General features: G+C 50.4%; 1 protein-coding gene across 6 annotated transcripts in view; it reads left to right on the forward strand.

Moving 5' to 3' along the window:
• The first annotated feature begins 5,595 nt into the window (after positions 1-5,595).
• The window catches only part of SLC7A7 (solute carrier family 7 member 7), a 29,324-nt gene continuing 16,573 nt past the window's right edge, over positions 5,596-18,346 (forward strand). The window contains exons 1-3 of one of the 6 annotated variants that reach the window (XM_027570433.2): positions 5,596-5,611; positions 9,606-9,729; positions 10,846-11,388. In XM_027570433.2, the coding sequence (XP_027426234.2) occupies positions 10,890-11,388 (499 nt within the window). In that variant the 5' untranslated portion in view covers positions 5,596-5,611; positions 9,606-9,729; positions 10,846-10,889. Of the gene's footprint in view, positions 5,612-6,555; positions 6,697-7,985; positions 8,172-9,605; positions 9,730-9,885; positions 10,032-10,291; positions 10,431-10,845; positions 11,389-18,346 lie in introns of those variants that run through there. The other 5 variants (XM_027570431.2, XM_027570430.2, XM_027570432.2 and 2 more) reach the window with 5 other exon arrangements.

The raw sequence follows: 18,346 nt of genomic DNA on the forward strand, positions 1-18,346 counted from the left end.
CCTCGGTGGCCACGCGCGACGCTGCAGGGGAAGTCGGAAGCCGCCATCTTGAATCTGGGATTCAATCATGGGCCCCGCCATCTTGGGGCACTGTACGGAAGAGGGGACAGGAGTGTGGTCCGGGTTTTTGGGGGGAGAGCGGTTGGTCTGCGTATGAATCGCCAGTAATGGCTACGTCTTCAGTGGAAGTCGTGTCCTAGACTGAACCATTTTGAACTCCTCCGGCCACCTCTGCGCAGCGGTGTCTAGTCCTTTGGAATTTATGCCATTATCTTAGAGGAGTATTTACTTCATTCTGCCTTCTTCTGCATCAGTGTAACGTTTTTCCCAGCCTAAGATTTCCCAGTCAAATCTAGAATGAATAAGAAAATTTGGGTTTCAGTCCTTGTTTATTCAACAAAATTGAAGAGCTTATATGTGACAAGCATTGTATTAGGAGCAGGGGATTCTATGGAGAGCAAGACAGACATCTTCACTATTCTGATAAGAGCCCCGGGTCTAGAGAGAGAAGACAATAATCACACACATTACTGTAATAGTACCGCTGAGATTGTAGAGGAGCAGAGGGAGAAGGAGAAAGAGTCCTAAGCAGACTCCGTGCTGAGCGAGGAGTCGGTCTTACAGCCCTGAGATTAGAACCAGAGCCGAAACCATGCTTAACCGACCGCACCACCCAGGGGCTCCAGTACAGTAAGATATTTTGAGAGAGACCGCATTCACATAACTTTTATTACAGTATATTGTTATAACTTTTTCTTATTGTTGTTAATCTCTTGCTATGCCTAACTTATAAATTAAACTTTATCATAGGTATGTCTGTATAGGAAAAAAACATACATAGGGTTTGGTAGTATCCACGGTTTCAGACATCCACTGGGGTTCTTGGAGAGTATCCTCTGTGGATAAGATGGGACTACACTGTATAAGTACATAGTAAACCCAGATCTGTGACTCCTTCCCCCCTTTTTAATCATTATTTGTCTTGGGGAATTCATTTATTCTTAATTTCTTCATTGAAAAAAACCCTTAATATATCACATTTCTGAAAACATTAAAGAATGATAATGTAAGTGCAAATGCTTTATACATGGTGAAGCTCCTACAAAAGTGCCCATTACTCTGGGGGCTGGGAGAAACTGAGGGAGTGGTGCAATGGCCTATCTGGAAGTTTATCATTTCCTTCTGCATGACTGGGAAGTTTTTCCACAGGAGGTGACTCTGAGCTATGCTTTGAAAGAGGGGAAGGGTGGATCCTGGTTTAAGAAGTAAAAGCAGCTGTTTCAATAACAGTAAGAGTGGTATAGGCTAGGGCTGAACCAGAAGAAAGGATGGGAACAAAAGAACCTTGGCTATAAGCCAACAGATGGATCCCCAAAACTAAGCAAGGGCAAGAAGACAATAAAGAACTATCGCCATCTTACATTCATACACTTCATTTTCACTTATGGAAACACTTCTATATAAGTGATTTCACATGATTTTCATAATAAACTGTAAAGTAGATAAGACAGTCCAGGAAACAATCATTGTACAGATGGCTTGTAGTTTTCAGAGATCAGGAAATTGAATCAAAACGTGGCTGTGGATTTATTGTTTTACAGTTGCAATAATGATTGAATGCCGCTTTCCCAGGCCTGGCTTCGTATACCTTTGGCTGATTCTGAGAAAGACAGCTGAGGTAGACAGCACTTGGAATCCCATTACATAGTTTACAGTTGGCAAGTCAAATACTAGAAGGCAAGGGCTGGAAAAATAACCTTAGTGTCAACATTCAAGATTGACAGGAAAGATGACAAGCTGGTAGTACCACCAACACTATATAAGGAATTGAAGCAGCAATACTCCTATCTTCCAGTAGCTCACACACTAGGGGGACACCATGGGTTTGCAAATTTATAAAAGAGGGCACACACATTAAGGTGAACAAATAATGTGAATAATATAAATTCCATAGGCAGAAATGAACACATTCAATACTTTAATAGCTGTAGGAGTCAAGGAGCCAGAGCTGGAGAACTTTGGGGGCAGGATGGGAAGTTAATTGGGAAAACTGAGAAATCTGGGAGGGGAAAGGTCTTTGGAAGGAAGACAAGTTCAGGCTTTGACGTGGTTGGTGTGATGTGGATAGTCCATGGGTTGTAAATAGCAGGAAATATGGGTTAGGACTTTGAGAACGAGAGAGAAGGAACATTAGTGCTGACAGCTGACATCAGCAGCATTCTCGGTGACCTCATGGAACACTGTCGCAGGGGAGGGGGTCTGGCAAGTGGACAGCACTCCTTAATGACTTCACTAGACTCAAGCCACAGGAAAGCGGCTTCATCATCCCAAACTAGAGGTCTTTCAGACTCTTGACTTCATCTGGCAAAGGCTGGCGTTAAGAGCAACAAGAAGCATCAGGAGTCTGAGCTTCATGTCTTTCCTCTCTTAAACTCCTTTGCCACTCAAGGGCATCACAGCCTGCATTTGGTTTTAATATTTCGTTGTCCACTCATGTTTTGTCCAACATGTTTATTCAAATATCCTTCTGTATGGTCTGTACACAGTAAATTTTGTACAAGTGCGCTGCTCTGAGAAATTAGGAGCATTTTATTTTTTATTTTTATTAAAAAATTTAAAAAAAATTTAAATTACATAATCTCTATGCCCAGAGTGGGACTCAAACTTAGGACCCCGAGAGCAAGAGTCACCGACTAAGCCAGCCAGGTGCTCCTGGGAAATTAGGTGCTTTTTAAACTGTTGAGATGAATAATCTCCAATGACACTGGAGAAAATGTCAGTGAAACTGACTCAGGGTGACCAATTCCACCTTATTTTGTAACTTGTTCTCCTTTTTTTGCATGCTTCTGACCAAACTGAAGGTTGAAGAAGAGCAAACTATTTGGGAAGTATCTTATTTTACATTCCTTCAATATCTTCCTTCTTAGGACAGCTCAACAATTAAATCACTGACACCCCATGCAAGAAGTGTGGGAGCTAAAGGCTAGCCCTCACACAATACATTGCTTTGCATATTATTTCCTTATCACATAATTTATCGTAACGTATTCCCTTTCTTTTCTCATGGCTGCTAAATCAGTTCGGGCTAAATTTTGTGTTAAATCACCCAGCTTCAAGATGGGTAAATTATGACCTCGGGCTACACTCTTTTTTTCTTGCCTGGCAGCTGGGAAGTCTCTCAGCTGTGTGCCTTTCCAAATGAGGCTGGTCTTGTAGGTGGGTGGCTCTTGTGAATCTCTGCAGAGTGACAATGCTGGCTTTAAAAAATGCCAAAGTTTGCCCAAAAGGTGTAAAAAAATCATAGCATTTACAAGTCATCTTTAAAAAAAAAGATTTTATTTATTTATTTGACAGAGAGAGACACAGCGAGGGAGGGAACACAAGCAGGGGGAGTCGGAGAGGGAGAAGCAGGTTTTCCCTCAGAGCAGGGAGCCCGATGCGGGGCTCGATCCCAGGACCCTGGGATCATGACCCCCGCCGAAGGCGGACTCTTAACCTACTGAGCCACCCAGGAGCCCCACAAGTCATCTTTAAGCCTTAAAAACATGGTGAAAAAAGTGTTTCCAGAGCCCAGCAACTCCCTCTTTTGTTGGGTCCACGCTGACAGACTCTTCAGATGAAGGATGCTTTGGGGACTCCAACCTCTCTGGCACCCTAAGACAGGATATTTTTGGTTAAGTGCTGCCTCCTGGCGGCGGCTCTACTGCCCGTCACCTTCCCGGCCTGGTGGAGACTACTTTTCGTTAACTGGGGATCTCGGAGCTGATGCAACAGCTCCCCGAGGGGGCGGGGAGTTGAGACGCCCTTCCGAGAGACCCCTCCCCTGGCTCCCGGCGGGCGCCACCGCCCTCCCCCTCCCCCACGGGGCTTTGCAGTCCAGAGTCCCTCCCGAGTTTCAGCCGGGCGTCTCGGGACTGGAGGCGGGGTTGCCAGGGTTTGGGGCTCTCGCGCGGACCCCCGTCGGGCCGCCAGCGCGAGCAGGATTGGGAGGAGGGGAAGAGGAAGCTGAGCGTTCCTGGGGAGGAGGGCGCGTCTAAGGGTATCCGCTGTCACTTTCAGGCAGCGCAGCTGTGCCTGAGTGAGGAGAGGGCAGGGGAGCGGGTTGCGGGACCCCTGGGTTCTCGGACCCTGGCGCCCTTTGTCTACAGCCCCCCCCTACCCCCAGGGCTTCCTGGAGCCGGGGGAGGGGCGGGGGCTGCTCCGCCAGGTGCAAGGAAGGAAGGGACCGGACGCCGGGTGGGGTGGGCTCCTGGTCCCCCAAGGCAGACCCCGGTTTGGCCTCCGCAGCCAGACCTGGATATCGGGGGCGACCGAGCTCTTAAGAGGGGCATTGAGGGCGGGCGGTGGCTGGGTCGGGATTTGGGAAGGCGAGGTCTCCGGGCTGCAGACTCGGAACAACCGGAGGTCAAGGGAAAGAGGGTAATAAAGGGAACGGCGGGGGCTGGCGGGGCGGGGAGGAGGGGAGCGTGGGAGAAAGGGTCAAAGGTGAGGTCGGGCTGCCGCTGAGCGGGGGCGGAGGGGGTGGGGCCAGGGTCACCGCAAAGAGAAGAGCTGCAGGAGGGCGTCCGGTCAGAGGTCCCGCTTAAGGGTTTGCGGTTCTACTCTTGAACTCGCCTGCATGCTCGTGAACCTGAGCCCTCGCCTGCCTTTGCCTCGTCCGCCCTTTCGCCGCCGGGCGGTCGTGGCACCTTGCTCTCGCCGCGCCTTGCTCAGGCCGGTCACCTGAGCCGGGGCGTGGGACAGCAGCGGTCCCGGAGAGCGGGTGGGATGAGGGTTTTTTTGTGTTCCCATTACTCATTTCAAACCATTCTAGGCCTCGCAGTCAAACAAAATTACACCCGCCCTCTCCCTTCAACCCATTACTGTCAAAAAGAATAAATATTTCCACATAACTCCTTGCTTAGTTTAGGAGCCAGACCAGCGGCCACATAGGTGGCCCAGAAGGGCAAGTTCAAGGACGTTCACAGAACCCAGGCTGCTGGGAAATCAGTCTAGGAGGAACAACATTGTTTATTCATTTATTCTTGCCTGTCTAGGTGTGCTCTGCCCTGGGGACACAGGGTGAAGAGCGAGCGCTCTGGTGGTGCTTGCATTTTAGTGAGGGAGGTGACAACCAACAAGCAGATGCACTCTGGGTGGTGGTGCCCTTGCAGAGAAGTCCAGAACGGTGAATGGATGAAGAGGCAAGACCTTGCTCCTTCAGAGACTCCTCAGGGAAGGCCTCTAGTAGTGTGGTTTCTAAGCACAGACCCCGATGGAGTGAGTGAAGGGATGAACAGTGCCGCCGCCCGGAAACATGTTGCAGGCCCAGGCAACAGCAATTGCGAAAGCTCTGAGCCCGGAGCGTGTCTGTTGTGTGGCAAGAGCAAGGAGGCGGCCAGGGTGGCTTGAGTGGAGTGACAGTGCAGGCGCCAATGCCAAGGGGGCCGTGTTAGGGCTGTCTTCCTAGGACTTCCCTCATGTACCACGTGGGCCTGACCCCAGAGGGGAATGAAGGGGCAGGCCAGCTGGGCAGTGGCCTGGATGTAAAAAGGCACTACGTGATCCTTGGAGTAATTCAGATGTTTGGTGCCAATGAACTTCGATTTCTGTCTGGGTCTCTTGGTGAACGGTAAGTTGGCTCCCATCTGCAGACAGAACCCTTGACGACTGCTTACCTGGGCTGTCTGTCTCTAGGATAATTTTGCAACACTCAGGTACAGGTATAAGTTGCAGGGTGCAGCCCTGAGATTGACCAGTGGGTCGTTGTAGGGAGGCAGGAGTTACAGCTGGAAATCTGCGAATGCCCCATGCACTGTGCAGTGCCATCCCCCGCCCCCAGAGAGATTGATGCTCTTGTCCGCAATTTAAATACTTCAATATGCCCACCGAGAAACGACTTCAGAAAGTTACACGTAATGAAGTCATAGAATAAACTCTCATTTTGAATAGGAAGAATGAGGCTTCCCGTTTTGATTCCAAGAAAATCGGTATTCCTCCACCTCTTCGAAGTCGGCATTCAACAGATATTTAAAGGATCCTGGTTTGAAGGGGTGCCAACTCATTAGCTTGCCCAGGGTGCCAGAGCTGGCTCTTACCTGGTGGCGTGTACATCCCCTGAACCAGCTGGGGACCTGAGCTGTGAGTGGGCTTGTGCTGGGGCATCTGGCTGTACCCGCACAAGTGGTCTTCCTTGGCATGTGTGGCCTGACATAGGGGCTGAGTTCCAGAGCCCTAAGGATGGAGCCTACGCCCTCCGCAGGACGAAGGAGAGTATGTGAGTGGGAGATGAGTAGGAGACGGAATGAGGGGAACAGGCGAACAGGAGGGCACTGCCAGTTGCTGGAAGAGCTTAAGTGCTCAGTAAACGTAGGGCAACAAGGAAGATCAGGGGCTGAGGCGGTGAACAGGAGGAGCTGAGCCTGGGTAGAGAAGGTGCCTAGAGGCGGGCAGGCGACGAGGTCCTCTGGGTCTGACCAGGCAGTCCCAGCTCCAGCCCATCCCCTGGCCCCTCCCCGCTGCCGGCCAGAGTCACACATGTGTTTTCCTGTTTTCCGTTTCGGTCCCCGTCACCCTCTGCCTTTTCTGCTCCTCGGAGTCAACAGCTGCTGCAGCTCGAGCCTTAGCCGGCTTCCCTTCCTAGCACCTTCCCCTCCCCTGCCCCCCAGCGTGCTGGTAGCCCCTCCTCCTCGCACCTGCCCAAAGGTCACGGGACAGGTAAGAGGTGGGAGAGAAGGGACTATAGGTGAGAGGCGAAGTGCAGGAGGAGGATGGAGCGAGCGTCCTGAAAACTGGCTCACTGGAGACCCAAGAGCCTATTGTCTCTCGGTCCCGGCCCCGGCCCTCCCCAGGCAGAGCCCTCTGCCCAGAAACTTCAGCCCTATGCTAATGGGAGCCCTGGCCACAGGAGTAAACAATTTCTTGTTTCACTTTTTTTTTTTTTAAAGGGACTATCGGAGCCACAGTGGAATATAGAAAAACAAATGGAGAACTGGGGAGGGAGGAGCTGAGCTTCCAGCTTGGGGTGATGGGGGCATCCAGCTGAACCACAGTGTATGTGTTTTCTGTTTCTGTTGTTAGGGAAGACCAATTGGAACTAGGAAGGCAGGACATGGGGTCTCTGGGAGAGAAAGTATCTTCTCACATTTAGCTCTTGAGCCTGACCGAGCAGCCAAGACCCTGAACTGTGGGCTGGTTCCTGGAGGAAGTATGCTTTGGTGTTGCCATTCATGGGTGGGTTTGGGGCCAGGGGCTTCACTGGCTGTTGTGCTGGGGATGGCACACTCGGGGCCCTGTGCCTGGGTTCTCTGGACCCTTGAAACTGAAACTTCACCCATAGGCTGCAAGATGAGTGTGTTGTCCTGGTACCTGCACTAGGTCCTCAGAGTTGAATGTACCTCAGGCAGGAAGAAGACAGGGTGCTGTGTATCAGGAATGCTGCTATCTCTTGGGGTTCCAGACTCTGCAAGGCTCTCCTGTAAAGCCTGGGGTGGTGGAGCCCTTGGGGAGCCTGCTGGTCCCAGGCTGCCTGAATGGTGGAAGCATTGCCTGAGAGCCAGAGTCTCCGGGAGGAACGTGAGCTGCTGGAGACGGCGCCTTCCTGCCCACAGCCGCTGGTGCTAAGCAGTGGTTGAGGAAGGAGGGGGCATCTTTTCTCTGGAGGGCAGCCTCCCCTGCCCAGTATGCGCAGACTGAGAAGTAGGCTACGGAGATTCCACTGACAGCACTTCCTGGGGGGGCCGCTAGGGTGTGCTGTCTGCCGGAGTGTGGATTTCACCCCCGTGGGTTTCCGTCTGAAGATTCCCTGAGGAGGAGGACTTCGCTTTTCCCCAACCGGGGACTAAACCCTGCACACTTCTTCCCCACTCTCCCTCACGGGTTCCCCTTCCTTCGTCCCCCCTTCATTCCTTTCCTTCATGTTCCACCCACCCCTTGGTGCCAGTAAATGTGGTCTTAAAATGGCAGGCGGGGTGATGTATTTCCGTGTGTTTTTGTTTGCTAAGCAGTGGGCACCCTAGCAATAGCATCGCTGCCAAGAGGACTTGCGGTCGCCTCTCATCCCTGCAAAGGGATGAGAAAGGGGAGGAGCAGCTGGGAAGGAGATGGACCGGCTTGGTTGGAGCCTTTAGCCTAGCCTGCAGGCTGAAGGATGGCAGAGGCTCTCTGTTTAATCTAATCACACCCTCCCCCAGGTAATTCACGAGGGAGCCATCTGAAGTGTTTTCCTGTCTGAGGGGAAGGCCTGGCGATGGGGCACGTCGGAGCAGGTCGGATTGGGTGGGAGGTGGGGGGAGATAGCGCAGTGTCGATTCAGAGCCTGGCCTCTGCTGGAGAGCCTCCTGGCTCCCTCGCTGGTTTGGCACCCTGGCACGTGATTTAGTGCCGGCCTTAAGGGGCTGCAGGCAGGTTTGGATGAGATCAGGCATTTGGGTGCTTAGCAGTATGTCTGGCACCGGGTAAGTGCTCCATAAAAGACAGCCATCATTAAAGGAGCGTGGAGGGGGCAGCCGGAAGACAAGGACAGTCTCCTCTGGAGGAATTTCCAGATATTTGTGAGGATGGCTGGGGAGAAGCATGATCTTTGGGAAGGCTGACACCAGGATATTCCTTTCGGTTAAAAAAAGAAAAGATTTAAGGGGCTGGAATGCAAAGACGTAGGGTAGAGATAAGCACCGCCCCCCCACCTGCCTGGGGATTTTTAGATCTTCGGTTCTCTGGTTGTAGAATAACCAAAGAGGGTTAGAAAGAGTGTGGGAAGGGACTGAGAAACTTCAGAATGGATAGGATATATTTCTGTTGGTAAAAGAGACCCAGAAAACCAGATTGAAGTAGACTATGAAGATGAATATGTGATTTCCAAAAAATGCTTGACTTTCTCTGTTCTGGGCCTGTCTGGCCAGGATAGCCGAATGAATTCTTATTTCTCCATATTTTTTAGGAAATTGGACTAAACTTGTATGTGGGGAAGGTGTTTATAGGAATTCATGGTTTCTTTTGAGGATGAAAGGGCACCTGAGCAGGGAGGGGATGCAGCCAGGGGTTTGAGTCTCATTTCTTGACCTTGTTTCCTAGGAAGTAGCTTGAGGCTCAGCCTTGGGGTCATGGCTCAAATTTGGGGGCAGCCATCCTTTGCTCTGAGGGGAAGTGTGCAGATTTCCTCTCTTAGGACGCCCGTCACGAGGCCACAAAGCGTGGGGACTGCACTTAAGACTTCCTCTAATCTCAGCACAGCAACACGCCTTTGTGGCACCCTTGCCACCTCCCTTTCTTGTCGGCGGAGGGGGGGTGCTAGGGTGGGACCTGGGGGATGGGGGCAGGGTGCATTCCTTCTCAGCCGTCCGCCCCGTCTTCAGCTAACTGCCTCAGGGCCAGCCTCCCTGGGGCTGCAGAAATTGCGCCCAGCCACCGTCGTTTCTTCTGGGCCCTCAGTCCCGGAGCAGCGCTGACAAAGGAGATTCCTGAGAGAGTGCCTTATCATGGAAAGTGCTGAGCCCAGAGCTCCTGGCTGCCCCTTTTGCAGATGTGAAGGGCCCGTGAACCTTGAACCCAGACAGTTGCTTAACACTCCTCTCCCCCTCCCTCACCCCCTCCACCCATCTTGACTTCTCGATTTGATTTAAATCCAGAAGCATTTGCCTGGCCTTTCCTTTTACCGCCGGCTGGAAAGGAGGAGTGGTCAGGCCCCAGTTCCTAGAGGCTGCGTCTCTGTGACTGCCACCGCGGGAACCTGCTGGAACCCCGGGCCAGGGAGTGAGTGTACTTCGCCCCCGCCCCCAGCCCCGCTCACCTCGCCCACCCGCTGTGCTGCTCGGGCGGGGGGGGGGGGGGGGGCTGGCCAATCACTTCCTCTCCCCAGTGCCTCTGGCTCTAGACCTCTCCCCTTGCTGGGCCAGCCTCCCTCTCTTGCGCCCAGCAGTCCCCTGCTCTGCAGGGCCGGCACCTGCGGACGCTTCCGTGACTTCCCAGCCTCGGCTTTGCGTCTTTGGGTGCCGACTCTCCAGCTGCAACTCCTGGGTGGGGAGCCGTCATCAGCTGCCTCCAATCACCTCGAGGTTGGGCTGTCCCCTTTGGATCACCCTTCTCTCATTCATACTTTTTTGGGTGATGCAGCTATGCTGATGTGAGGAAGTGGACAGCAGGAAGCCTGGAATACTAGGGGCTGGGAAAGAGGTCTGGGAAGGAAAAGCAAGGAGAATCACCTGTCTTCTTTCTTCCAGGGTGGGGTGGGGCTGCTTGGGCTTTGCTAGGGCTGCCGACTTCATGTAAGGGTGGTTAAGAGCAGCTCCCTGAGCAGGGGGAGGGTTGTAGTTTTCCAGCAAGAGGTTCCCGAAGCCTTTAGGTTTGCCAGAGCCCGTGTCCTTCGTGGGGGGCAGAGAGGTTTGTGAGGAGAACCCACAGATAGGCTGCTTGCAAGGTTGGTTCCTCACGTTGCAGCTCAGTGCAGGTAACAGGTGAGACTGAAATTAGAGGGAAGACAGACTGTTTGGGGGTGAGGCTGAAAAACGCAGACTCAAATCATGAGGGTTATACCTGGGAACTGCCAACTTGCCTTTTATCACAGCAGACTCAGATAGAACCAGGATTTAGTTTTCTCTCTTGTCAGTCTGGTGGGCAGCACCGTCCTAATGTGGAGAAACAGCTGCTTTCTCTCTAGCGAGTGAGGGCCTTCCCTTAAAAATTTCCAGTTGGGGTTATTTTAATGAGCCAGCAGGAGAAGAAGAAGTTAATGGGAGGTGGGAGGCCAGAGAGAGCTCTCTCAGCTGGGGGGAGGGGGTGCGGCAGGACATTGCCCATATTGACCACTATGGGCAAGAGTCCTATGTAATTGCCAACCACCTGATCTATATCTTCATCTTTCTTCCTTAGAAGGCAATGCCAAGAAGCTGGTGACGGCCATCTTCTTCTCCGCCATGGCTGACGGCATTAAGTATGAAGTGGCCTCCCAGCAGGAGGGGGATGCTCCCCCCTCCACCGATGAAGCCAGCCCAGGGTCGGAGCAGGTAAAGCTGAAGAAGGAGATCTCGCTGCTTAATGGCGTGTGCCTGATTGTGGGGAACATGATTGGCTCGGGCATCTTTGTCTCCCCCAAGGGCGTGCTCATGTACAGTGCCTCCTTTGGCCTCTCTCTGGTCATCTGGGCTGTTGGGGGCCTCTTCTCCGTTTTTGGGGCCCTTTGTTATGCGGAATTGGGCACCACCATTAAGAAATCTGGGGCCAGCTATGCCTACATCCTCGAGGCCTTCGGGGGATTCCTTGCCTTCATCCGACTCTGGACCTCACTCCTCATCATCGAGCCCACCAGCCAGGCCATCATTGCCATCACCTTTGCCAACTACATGGTGCAGCCCATCTTCCCGAGCTGCTTCGCCCCCTATGTTGCTGGGCGCCTGCTGGCCGCTGCCTGCATCTGTAAGTGGGGCCGGGGCAGGAGGTGTGGGCTGGAGCACCAGGGCAGAGGCTGGGATGTGAGTCCAGTAAGCCAGCAGAAGGAGCTGGAAGGGAATGCCTCTGACACACACTCTTGTTGTTTTTATTTTATTATTATTATTTAAAGATTTTATTTTTAAGTAATCTCTACCCCCCAATGTGGGGCTTGACCTTAACAATCCTGAGATCAGGAGTTGCATGCTCTACCGACTGAGCCAACCAGATGCCCCCTCTTATTGTTTTTACATTCGTGTATGCTTCCTGTGAAAATTCAAACGGTAGCAAAGTGTAAAAACAGACAAAAACAAGCAAAACAGCAAAGAGAACAATTTACCTTTCCCCCATTTTCCCACGGTGAGCCCCATTAGCAGTTTGTATGCCCTTCCCAACTTTTTCCTTCAAGAAGTGTAGTGTTTTTGTTTTTTTGATTGATTAATTAATTAGCAGGCGCCATGCCCAGTGTGGAGCCCAATGGGGGCTTGAACTCACGACCCTGAGATCAAGACCTGAGCTGAGACCAAGAGTCGGATGCTTAACTGACTGAGTCACCCAGGCGCCCTTCGAGAAGGGCGCCTGGGTGACTTTTCTGTTTTTAAAAAACGGGATCATAATACATATATAATCCTACAGTTTTTGCTTTTTTCCCAGAATTTACCAGTGACATTTTCTACTTAGGGATCTACTTTTTTAAAAAAAAGTTTGATGGTGTTCCATGTTAATTTTAAGGCTGTATTATGTAACAAATCAGTCCTCTGTTAGTGGCCGCTTAAGTTTGTTCCAGTTTTTCTTTCATACAGGTAATGCTCCGGTGAATATCCTATTGCGTTCGCATGAGTTTTTCTGTGGCCTAGATTCTTCTTTTTTTTTTTTTTTTTTAAGATTTTATTTATTTATCCGAGAGAGAGGGAGAGGGAGATCATGAGCAGGGGGGTACAGGTATAGGGAGAAGCAGGCTCCCTGCTGAGCAAGGAGCCCGATGCGGGACTCGACCCCAGGACCCCGGGATCATGACCTGAGCCGAAGGCTCCCTTGACTTTTGCTCTGTCTCATAAATAGCGCATTTAAATCTGTACATTCAACAAAGCTACATTGGAGGTGCCAAGAAGCTGATCCGCTATAGCCCCATCCCTCCGGTACCTCTGTTTTGGAAAAATGCCCTCCTAGCCTGAAACCTTGGAGACCGTTTCCATGCCCCAACTGTGGAGAAGCTCAGAGCTTCTGTCATTTTAAGGAGCAATTACCCAGCAGTGGCAGCTGTGAAAGTGCAGGTGTTTTGTACCAGGTGCAATTGCTCCCTGGATCAACCTTGTCCAGGCAGCCTCATGTCCCCTTTTCTCGAGGTTTCTCCACTGCCCCGTCTTACTCCTCAGCTTCCTTCCCAGCCTCCCTGCTTTTACTGTTGCAGAGGCCTGGGTGTCTGTGTGGGGACCCCCCTGTGCTTTGTGTGCCCATGTGTGTGGCTCGGACTCATCTTTGTATATGGGGATGTCTGCCCTGCATGGCAACAATCAGGGACGGGTGGGAGGCACTGCCTTGTGTTACAAGAAGGAGGTTCTCCTTGAGGTCTTAAATGTGATCTGTAATTTCTCTTGCGTCATTTACAGATGATCTGGTAGGTTGATTTACTGGTGAAACTAATTTTAGGATCTGTCAGGCTTGAGGTGCCCTCAAATGTGGGTATACAGTTACATATCTTGTGTGGTGTAAGGATTATTCCATCTAAGTATAATTTCCAAGATGGCTGCATCCCTTTAAGCCCTAGGATCCTATTATGCTAATCATCTTTGTCATAGTCTCTTTAAAACCAATGATATGTCTCCTTGCCTTCATAACTTTGGGTGACTCAGAGTCACCATTGCACGTCTCAATTCTTGTATGACTGTGAGGCCTTCCCAAGCCACTGGGGTGACGATGTGTGTTTACTTCCTCAGTGGCTTCAGAGTGCTGGCCTGACTTTATTTATTTATTTTTAAAGATTTTATTTATTTATTTATTTATTTGACAGAGAGAGGGAGAGAGCACAAGCAGGGGGAGCTGCAAGCAGAGGGAGAAGCAGGCTTCCCACAGAGCAGGGAGCCCGATGCGGGGCTCCATCCCAGGACCCTGGGATCATGACCTGAGCCGAAGGCAGATGCTTAATCATCTGAGCCACCCAGGCGCCCCTGGCCTGACTTTAGTTCATCAGGTTTCATTCTTTACGGTTTTGATCTGTGTCATCTGATAGCTCTTCCTTGATTCTGGCATCGGGCCTACCTCCATCCATCACCCCCTTTTTAATTTGCCGTGTCTACCTTGCGAGCAGAGATGGCCTCAAACTCTTGTACACCCAAGTACACATACGCACGCCGGTACATCCTGGTAAGAATACATGTGAAGAAAAAAAAAAAATACATGCGAAGTAACCACGGTTTATGATCAGTCTGCAGAGCTCCCCAGGTAATAAAAGACACAGTTGTGTGCATGGATTTATGGCATATATTTGATGCAACTGTGATAGAGTCACAAGTGCACCAGACTGGTGTTTGAGGCTGGGCTCAAGACCTGTGTGACCTAGGCAAGGTGCGGTTACTGTTTTACTTCCAGGCTACTGCACGGATGAAGTGAGATTCAGTGAAAACCATAAATCATGACTCAAGTGCAATGTATTGGTGGTGATTATGTTTAAAATTACTCTCTCTCTTGGCTGCTTCTAGGACTTTGTTCAGTCTTTAATAACTTCCTCGCAGGTCATGCTAAGCGGGCGCTTCAACCACGCCTGGACTCCATTTCATCCTTCAGTGTTGCGTGCAGACATCTCCTGAGTAAGGCGCTCTCCACCCCCTCCCAGCGCTGACCAACCATATATAGGTTTCATTGGCTACTTTGCCTATCTCCACCACCACACCATTGAGTTCCCTGCTCTGGAAGAAGGTTCAGAAGGGCAGCCAAGGTTTTAAGTAAGAATTAGGGACCTATGATTCATGAGTTTCTTCCTTCAACCATTGTCTAATGAGCACCCAATACATGTCAGATGCAGAGACCTAGGAGGACATTCTGTCCATATACCACCTATGCAGTAATATCTCGTTTATCTAACTGTAGCCTTTCAGGAGAAAGCCAGGAGGTAGGCCTAGAAGCATCTAAGAAAGAGAGTAATTTTATTTTTATTTATTTTAATTTAATTTAATTTATTTATTTATTTAAAAGATTTTATTTATTTGACAGGGAGAGAGGGAGAGAGAGCACAAGTGGGGAGCAGCAGGCGGGGGGGGGGGGGGAGGGAGCCCGATGACCCCGGGATCCTGACCTGAGCCGAAGGCAGATGCTTAACCGTCTGAGCCGCCCAGGCGCCCGAAAGAGAGTAATTTTAAACATAACAATCATCAATATGTTACACTTGAGTCATGATTTATGGTTTTAACTGAATCTCACTTCACTCACACAGTAGCCTGGAAGTAAGCCATCCCTGCACTTGCCTAGTGTCACGTGGCTCCTGAGCCCTCCCTCAAGCACAGGTCTGGTGCACTTGTCACTGTACTGGAGTTGTCAAATATAGGCCAACAGTTTACGCACAAAATGAGGACTAAGGCTAAATCTTCAAATTTAGCAAGAGAAGGGATTTAATATAGAACATTCCTTCATTCAGGGAACATTTAGGGCATACTCTGTGCTAGATATTACACATAGTGCTGGCAAGCAAAGAAGACAAAAGTATGGCCCTTGACATCCAAGAACTCCTAGTCGAGGAGGGAGACAGCTATGTTGACCAATAGTTGTCATGCAGGAGAGTAAGTGTGGTTGATGGAGGCACCATGGGAATGAGCAGGACAACTTTCTTCCTGTGGGGAAGAGAGCATAGAAGGTGTGGAGGTGCAAAAAGGCATGGAATGTTCAGGGAAATCAGGTGGTTGGTGTGGCTGGAATGCGGGGTGGGAGAGGGTGAGACGATAGACACTGGAAATGTAGCCCAGGGCCAGCTCCGGACGGGTTTATACGTTGCCTAAACAGGTTAGACTTTATCTGGAAAGTGGGGCGACGCTGTTGATTGTAAGTGGGGAAGCAAAATCAGATTTGCTTGGGAGAAGAACTCTGCCACGTGGAGTGTTTTTGGCAAGTGTGAGAGTCTGAAGTGGGCAGACCGGTTTAGGGAGCTGAAACCTGAGTCCACGTGAAGGATAGTGAGGCCTGCACTGTGGGCAAGGCCTTTGGACCAGAGATGAGGGGACTGATAAAGAAATAGTTATACGGTGGAATTTCTAGGACTTTTGGCTGGAGATGTGTTGGGGAGCTCTCAGAGGTGATGCTAAGGGTTCAAGCTTGGACAGGTGGGCAGTGATAGGGCCTCCATCTGAAATAGGGAAGGTGAGCTGAGTGATGAGCGGAGGGCCATCTGGGGCTTCTGCTGGACTGCTTATGGGGTCCTTCCCTGAGCAGTGCCTTCCTTGGGTCTTTTGTGACCCAGAGTTGGTCATTTTCCCATCCACGGAGTCTGACTTACCTAAAAAAGAAACTGATGTGTAAATGATGATGCTAGTCTACGACTGTACAATGGTGAGTGTACATGTGTAATTTCTAATGAACAGAAGGTGAGTGCTCACTATTAAGGCTTCCTAATACCATAATCCCTAGGAAACCCATTGAGTAATCAGGGAATTGCTTGCAGGGCATGGAATTGGAACAAAGGAAGAAAGTTTTGACCATGGAAGAAAAATTTACAGAACGTGATGGGCTCCCCAAAATACGGAGCTGAGAGGTAGAGCAGGGAACTCAATGGTGTGGTGGTGGAGATAGGCAAAGTAGCCAGTGAAACCTACATATGGTTGGTCAGCGCTGGGAGGGGGTGGAGAGCGCCTTACTCAGGAGATGTCTGCACGCAACACGGAAGGATGAAATGGAGTCCAGGCGTGGTTGAAGCGCCCGCTTAGCATGACGTGCGAGGCCTGCTCCCTTTCTCTTCTTTCTGACCTCTCTTTCACCCTCACTTTCTCTTCCAGCTACACCAGCCCTCTTGTTTTTCCTCCAGTTTGCCTGGTCTGTTCCTGCTTCAGGGGTTTTGTACTTTATTGTGCCTTCTGCTGGGAAGGCTCTTTCGCCAGATACCCTCAGAGCCTGCCCCCCAACCCCCACTCCATTCATGTCTTTGTATAGATATTACCTCACCGGAGACTTATCCTGTCTCAAGGGGTCACTCTCAGTTTCCAATCCTGTTTTGTTTTTCTTTATAGCCCTTGTCACCACCTGGCATTAAATATTTACTTGTTTATTGTTTGTCTTTCCCTCTAGAATGTAAACAGAAGAGGAAGCACTTTGTGTTGCTCACTGCTGAATCTCCAGCATCTAGAACAGTGCCTGGCATCTGCTAGGTACTCAATAAAATTGAGGGAATGAATGAATGAAGAAGGGGCAAGGACATTCTAGGCACAGGGATGTAAAGGACAGACAATGTCAAGCACAAAGGGGAGAAAAAGTATGGGGTGTGGGGTGTGTGGGGGCCATTGTGGGATGTGAGGGGACAAAGGGAGGCAAGGGGCTAGAGCACGAGGCAAATAAATGTTCCTAGGGAGTTTAGATTTTACCCTAAAGTGTCTGAGGAGCCACTGAAGGGTTTTAAGCAGGGGAACAGTGTAGCTGGGGTGGGACTTAAGATCTTGCAAGGCTGGTGGCAGAAACACAGATTAGGAAGCTCTCTGGCAATCCAGGCAGGAAGTGACAGAAGCCTGAACTAGGGCAGTGGCGGCGGGAGTGTGGCTTACTTAGGCGATGGCGTCTCCAGGAAAGGACAGGTAGGGGAGCAATTTAGAAGGTATAATCTGTATAACCAATGATACTCATTGGGATGTCCGGTGTAAGAGAGAGGTAGGTGATGAGGAAAGCATTCACCAGCCTGTAAATTCTGTGCCACAAGGGCTAAGCCTGTCTTAGGATCCACTGCATCCCCAGCAAAGAGACAAAGAGAGAAGCTTGATAAAGATTGCTTGAAGGAAAAGCTGAGGTTTCTGGTTTGGGTAGGTGGTGGCATCATTTACGGGGGTGGGGAAGATGGAATCATGTTGCATCTGAAATTTATTTGTAGGCTAGTAGGTGGATTTGCCCATTTGGAGCTCAGGAAAGAGATGGGGCTTCAGATTGGCAAGTGCTTCGTGACTACTTGTTGAACGTTCATTTCCCCGGCACTGCTCGTTGTTTTTATGGAGCTCTTGGTGTGTGCGTGCGTGTGCGTGCGCTGGGGGCGGGGCGGGCAGCCGGCCGCAAGATTACAATGTGACTTCAACACTCTGACCGTCCAGAGATAGGGCCTGTGCCTCTTCATCTCAGGAATGAATGGTCTTCTGTGAATGTCTCTACCTGGGAGATATTGTTGAGACATCTTTGGAAAATACTTTGGAAAATATTGCCCAAACCATATTAAGGAGTTTGGTGGGCTTTCTCCTAAGGCAATGAAAAACCTATTTAGGTGTAAAACAGAAGAGTGACTTGTGTCATTTGTGATTTAGATCTTAGAATTTGTGATTTTTATTTTTTATTTATTTTTTAAAAAGATTTTATTCGTGGGCGCCTGGGTGGCTCAGTCGTTAAGCGTCTGCCTTCAGCTCAGGTCATGATCCCGGGGTCCTGGGATCGAGTCCCCACATCAGGCTCCCTGCTCAGCGGGAAGCCTGCTTCTCCCCCTCCCACTCCCCCTGCTTGTGTTCCCTCTCTCGCTGTCTCTCTCTCTCTGTTGAAGAATAAATAAAATCTTTAAGAAAAAAAAGCTTTTATTCGTGAGAGAGTGAGAGAAAGAGAGAGCACAAGCAGGGGGAGCAGCAAGCAGAGGGAGAAGCAGACTCCCTGCATAGCAAGGAGCTGGCTGTGGGACTTGATCCCAGGACCCTGGGATCATGAACTGAGCAGAAGGCAGACACTTAACTGACTGAGCCACCCATGCATCCCGAATTTGTGATTTTTATTTTATTTTATTTTA

This window comes from Zalophus californianus, chromosome 6 (assembly GCF_009762305.2).
Source record: "Zalophus californianus isolate mZalCal1 chromosome 6, mZalCal1.pri.v2, whole genome shotgun sequence".
Lineage (NCBI taxonomy): Eukaryota > Metazoa > Chordata > Mammalia > Carnivora > Otariidae > Zalophus > Zalophus californianus.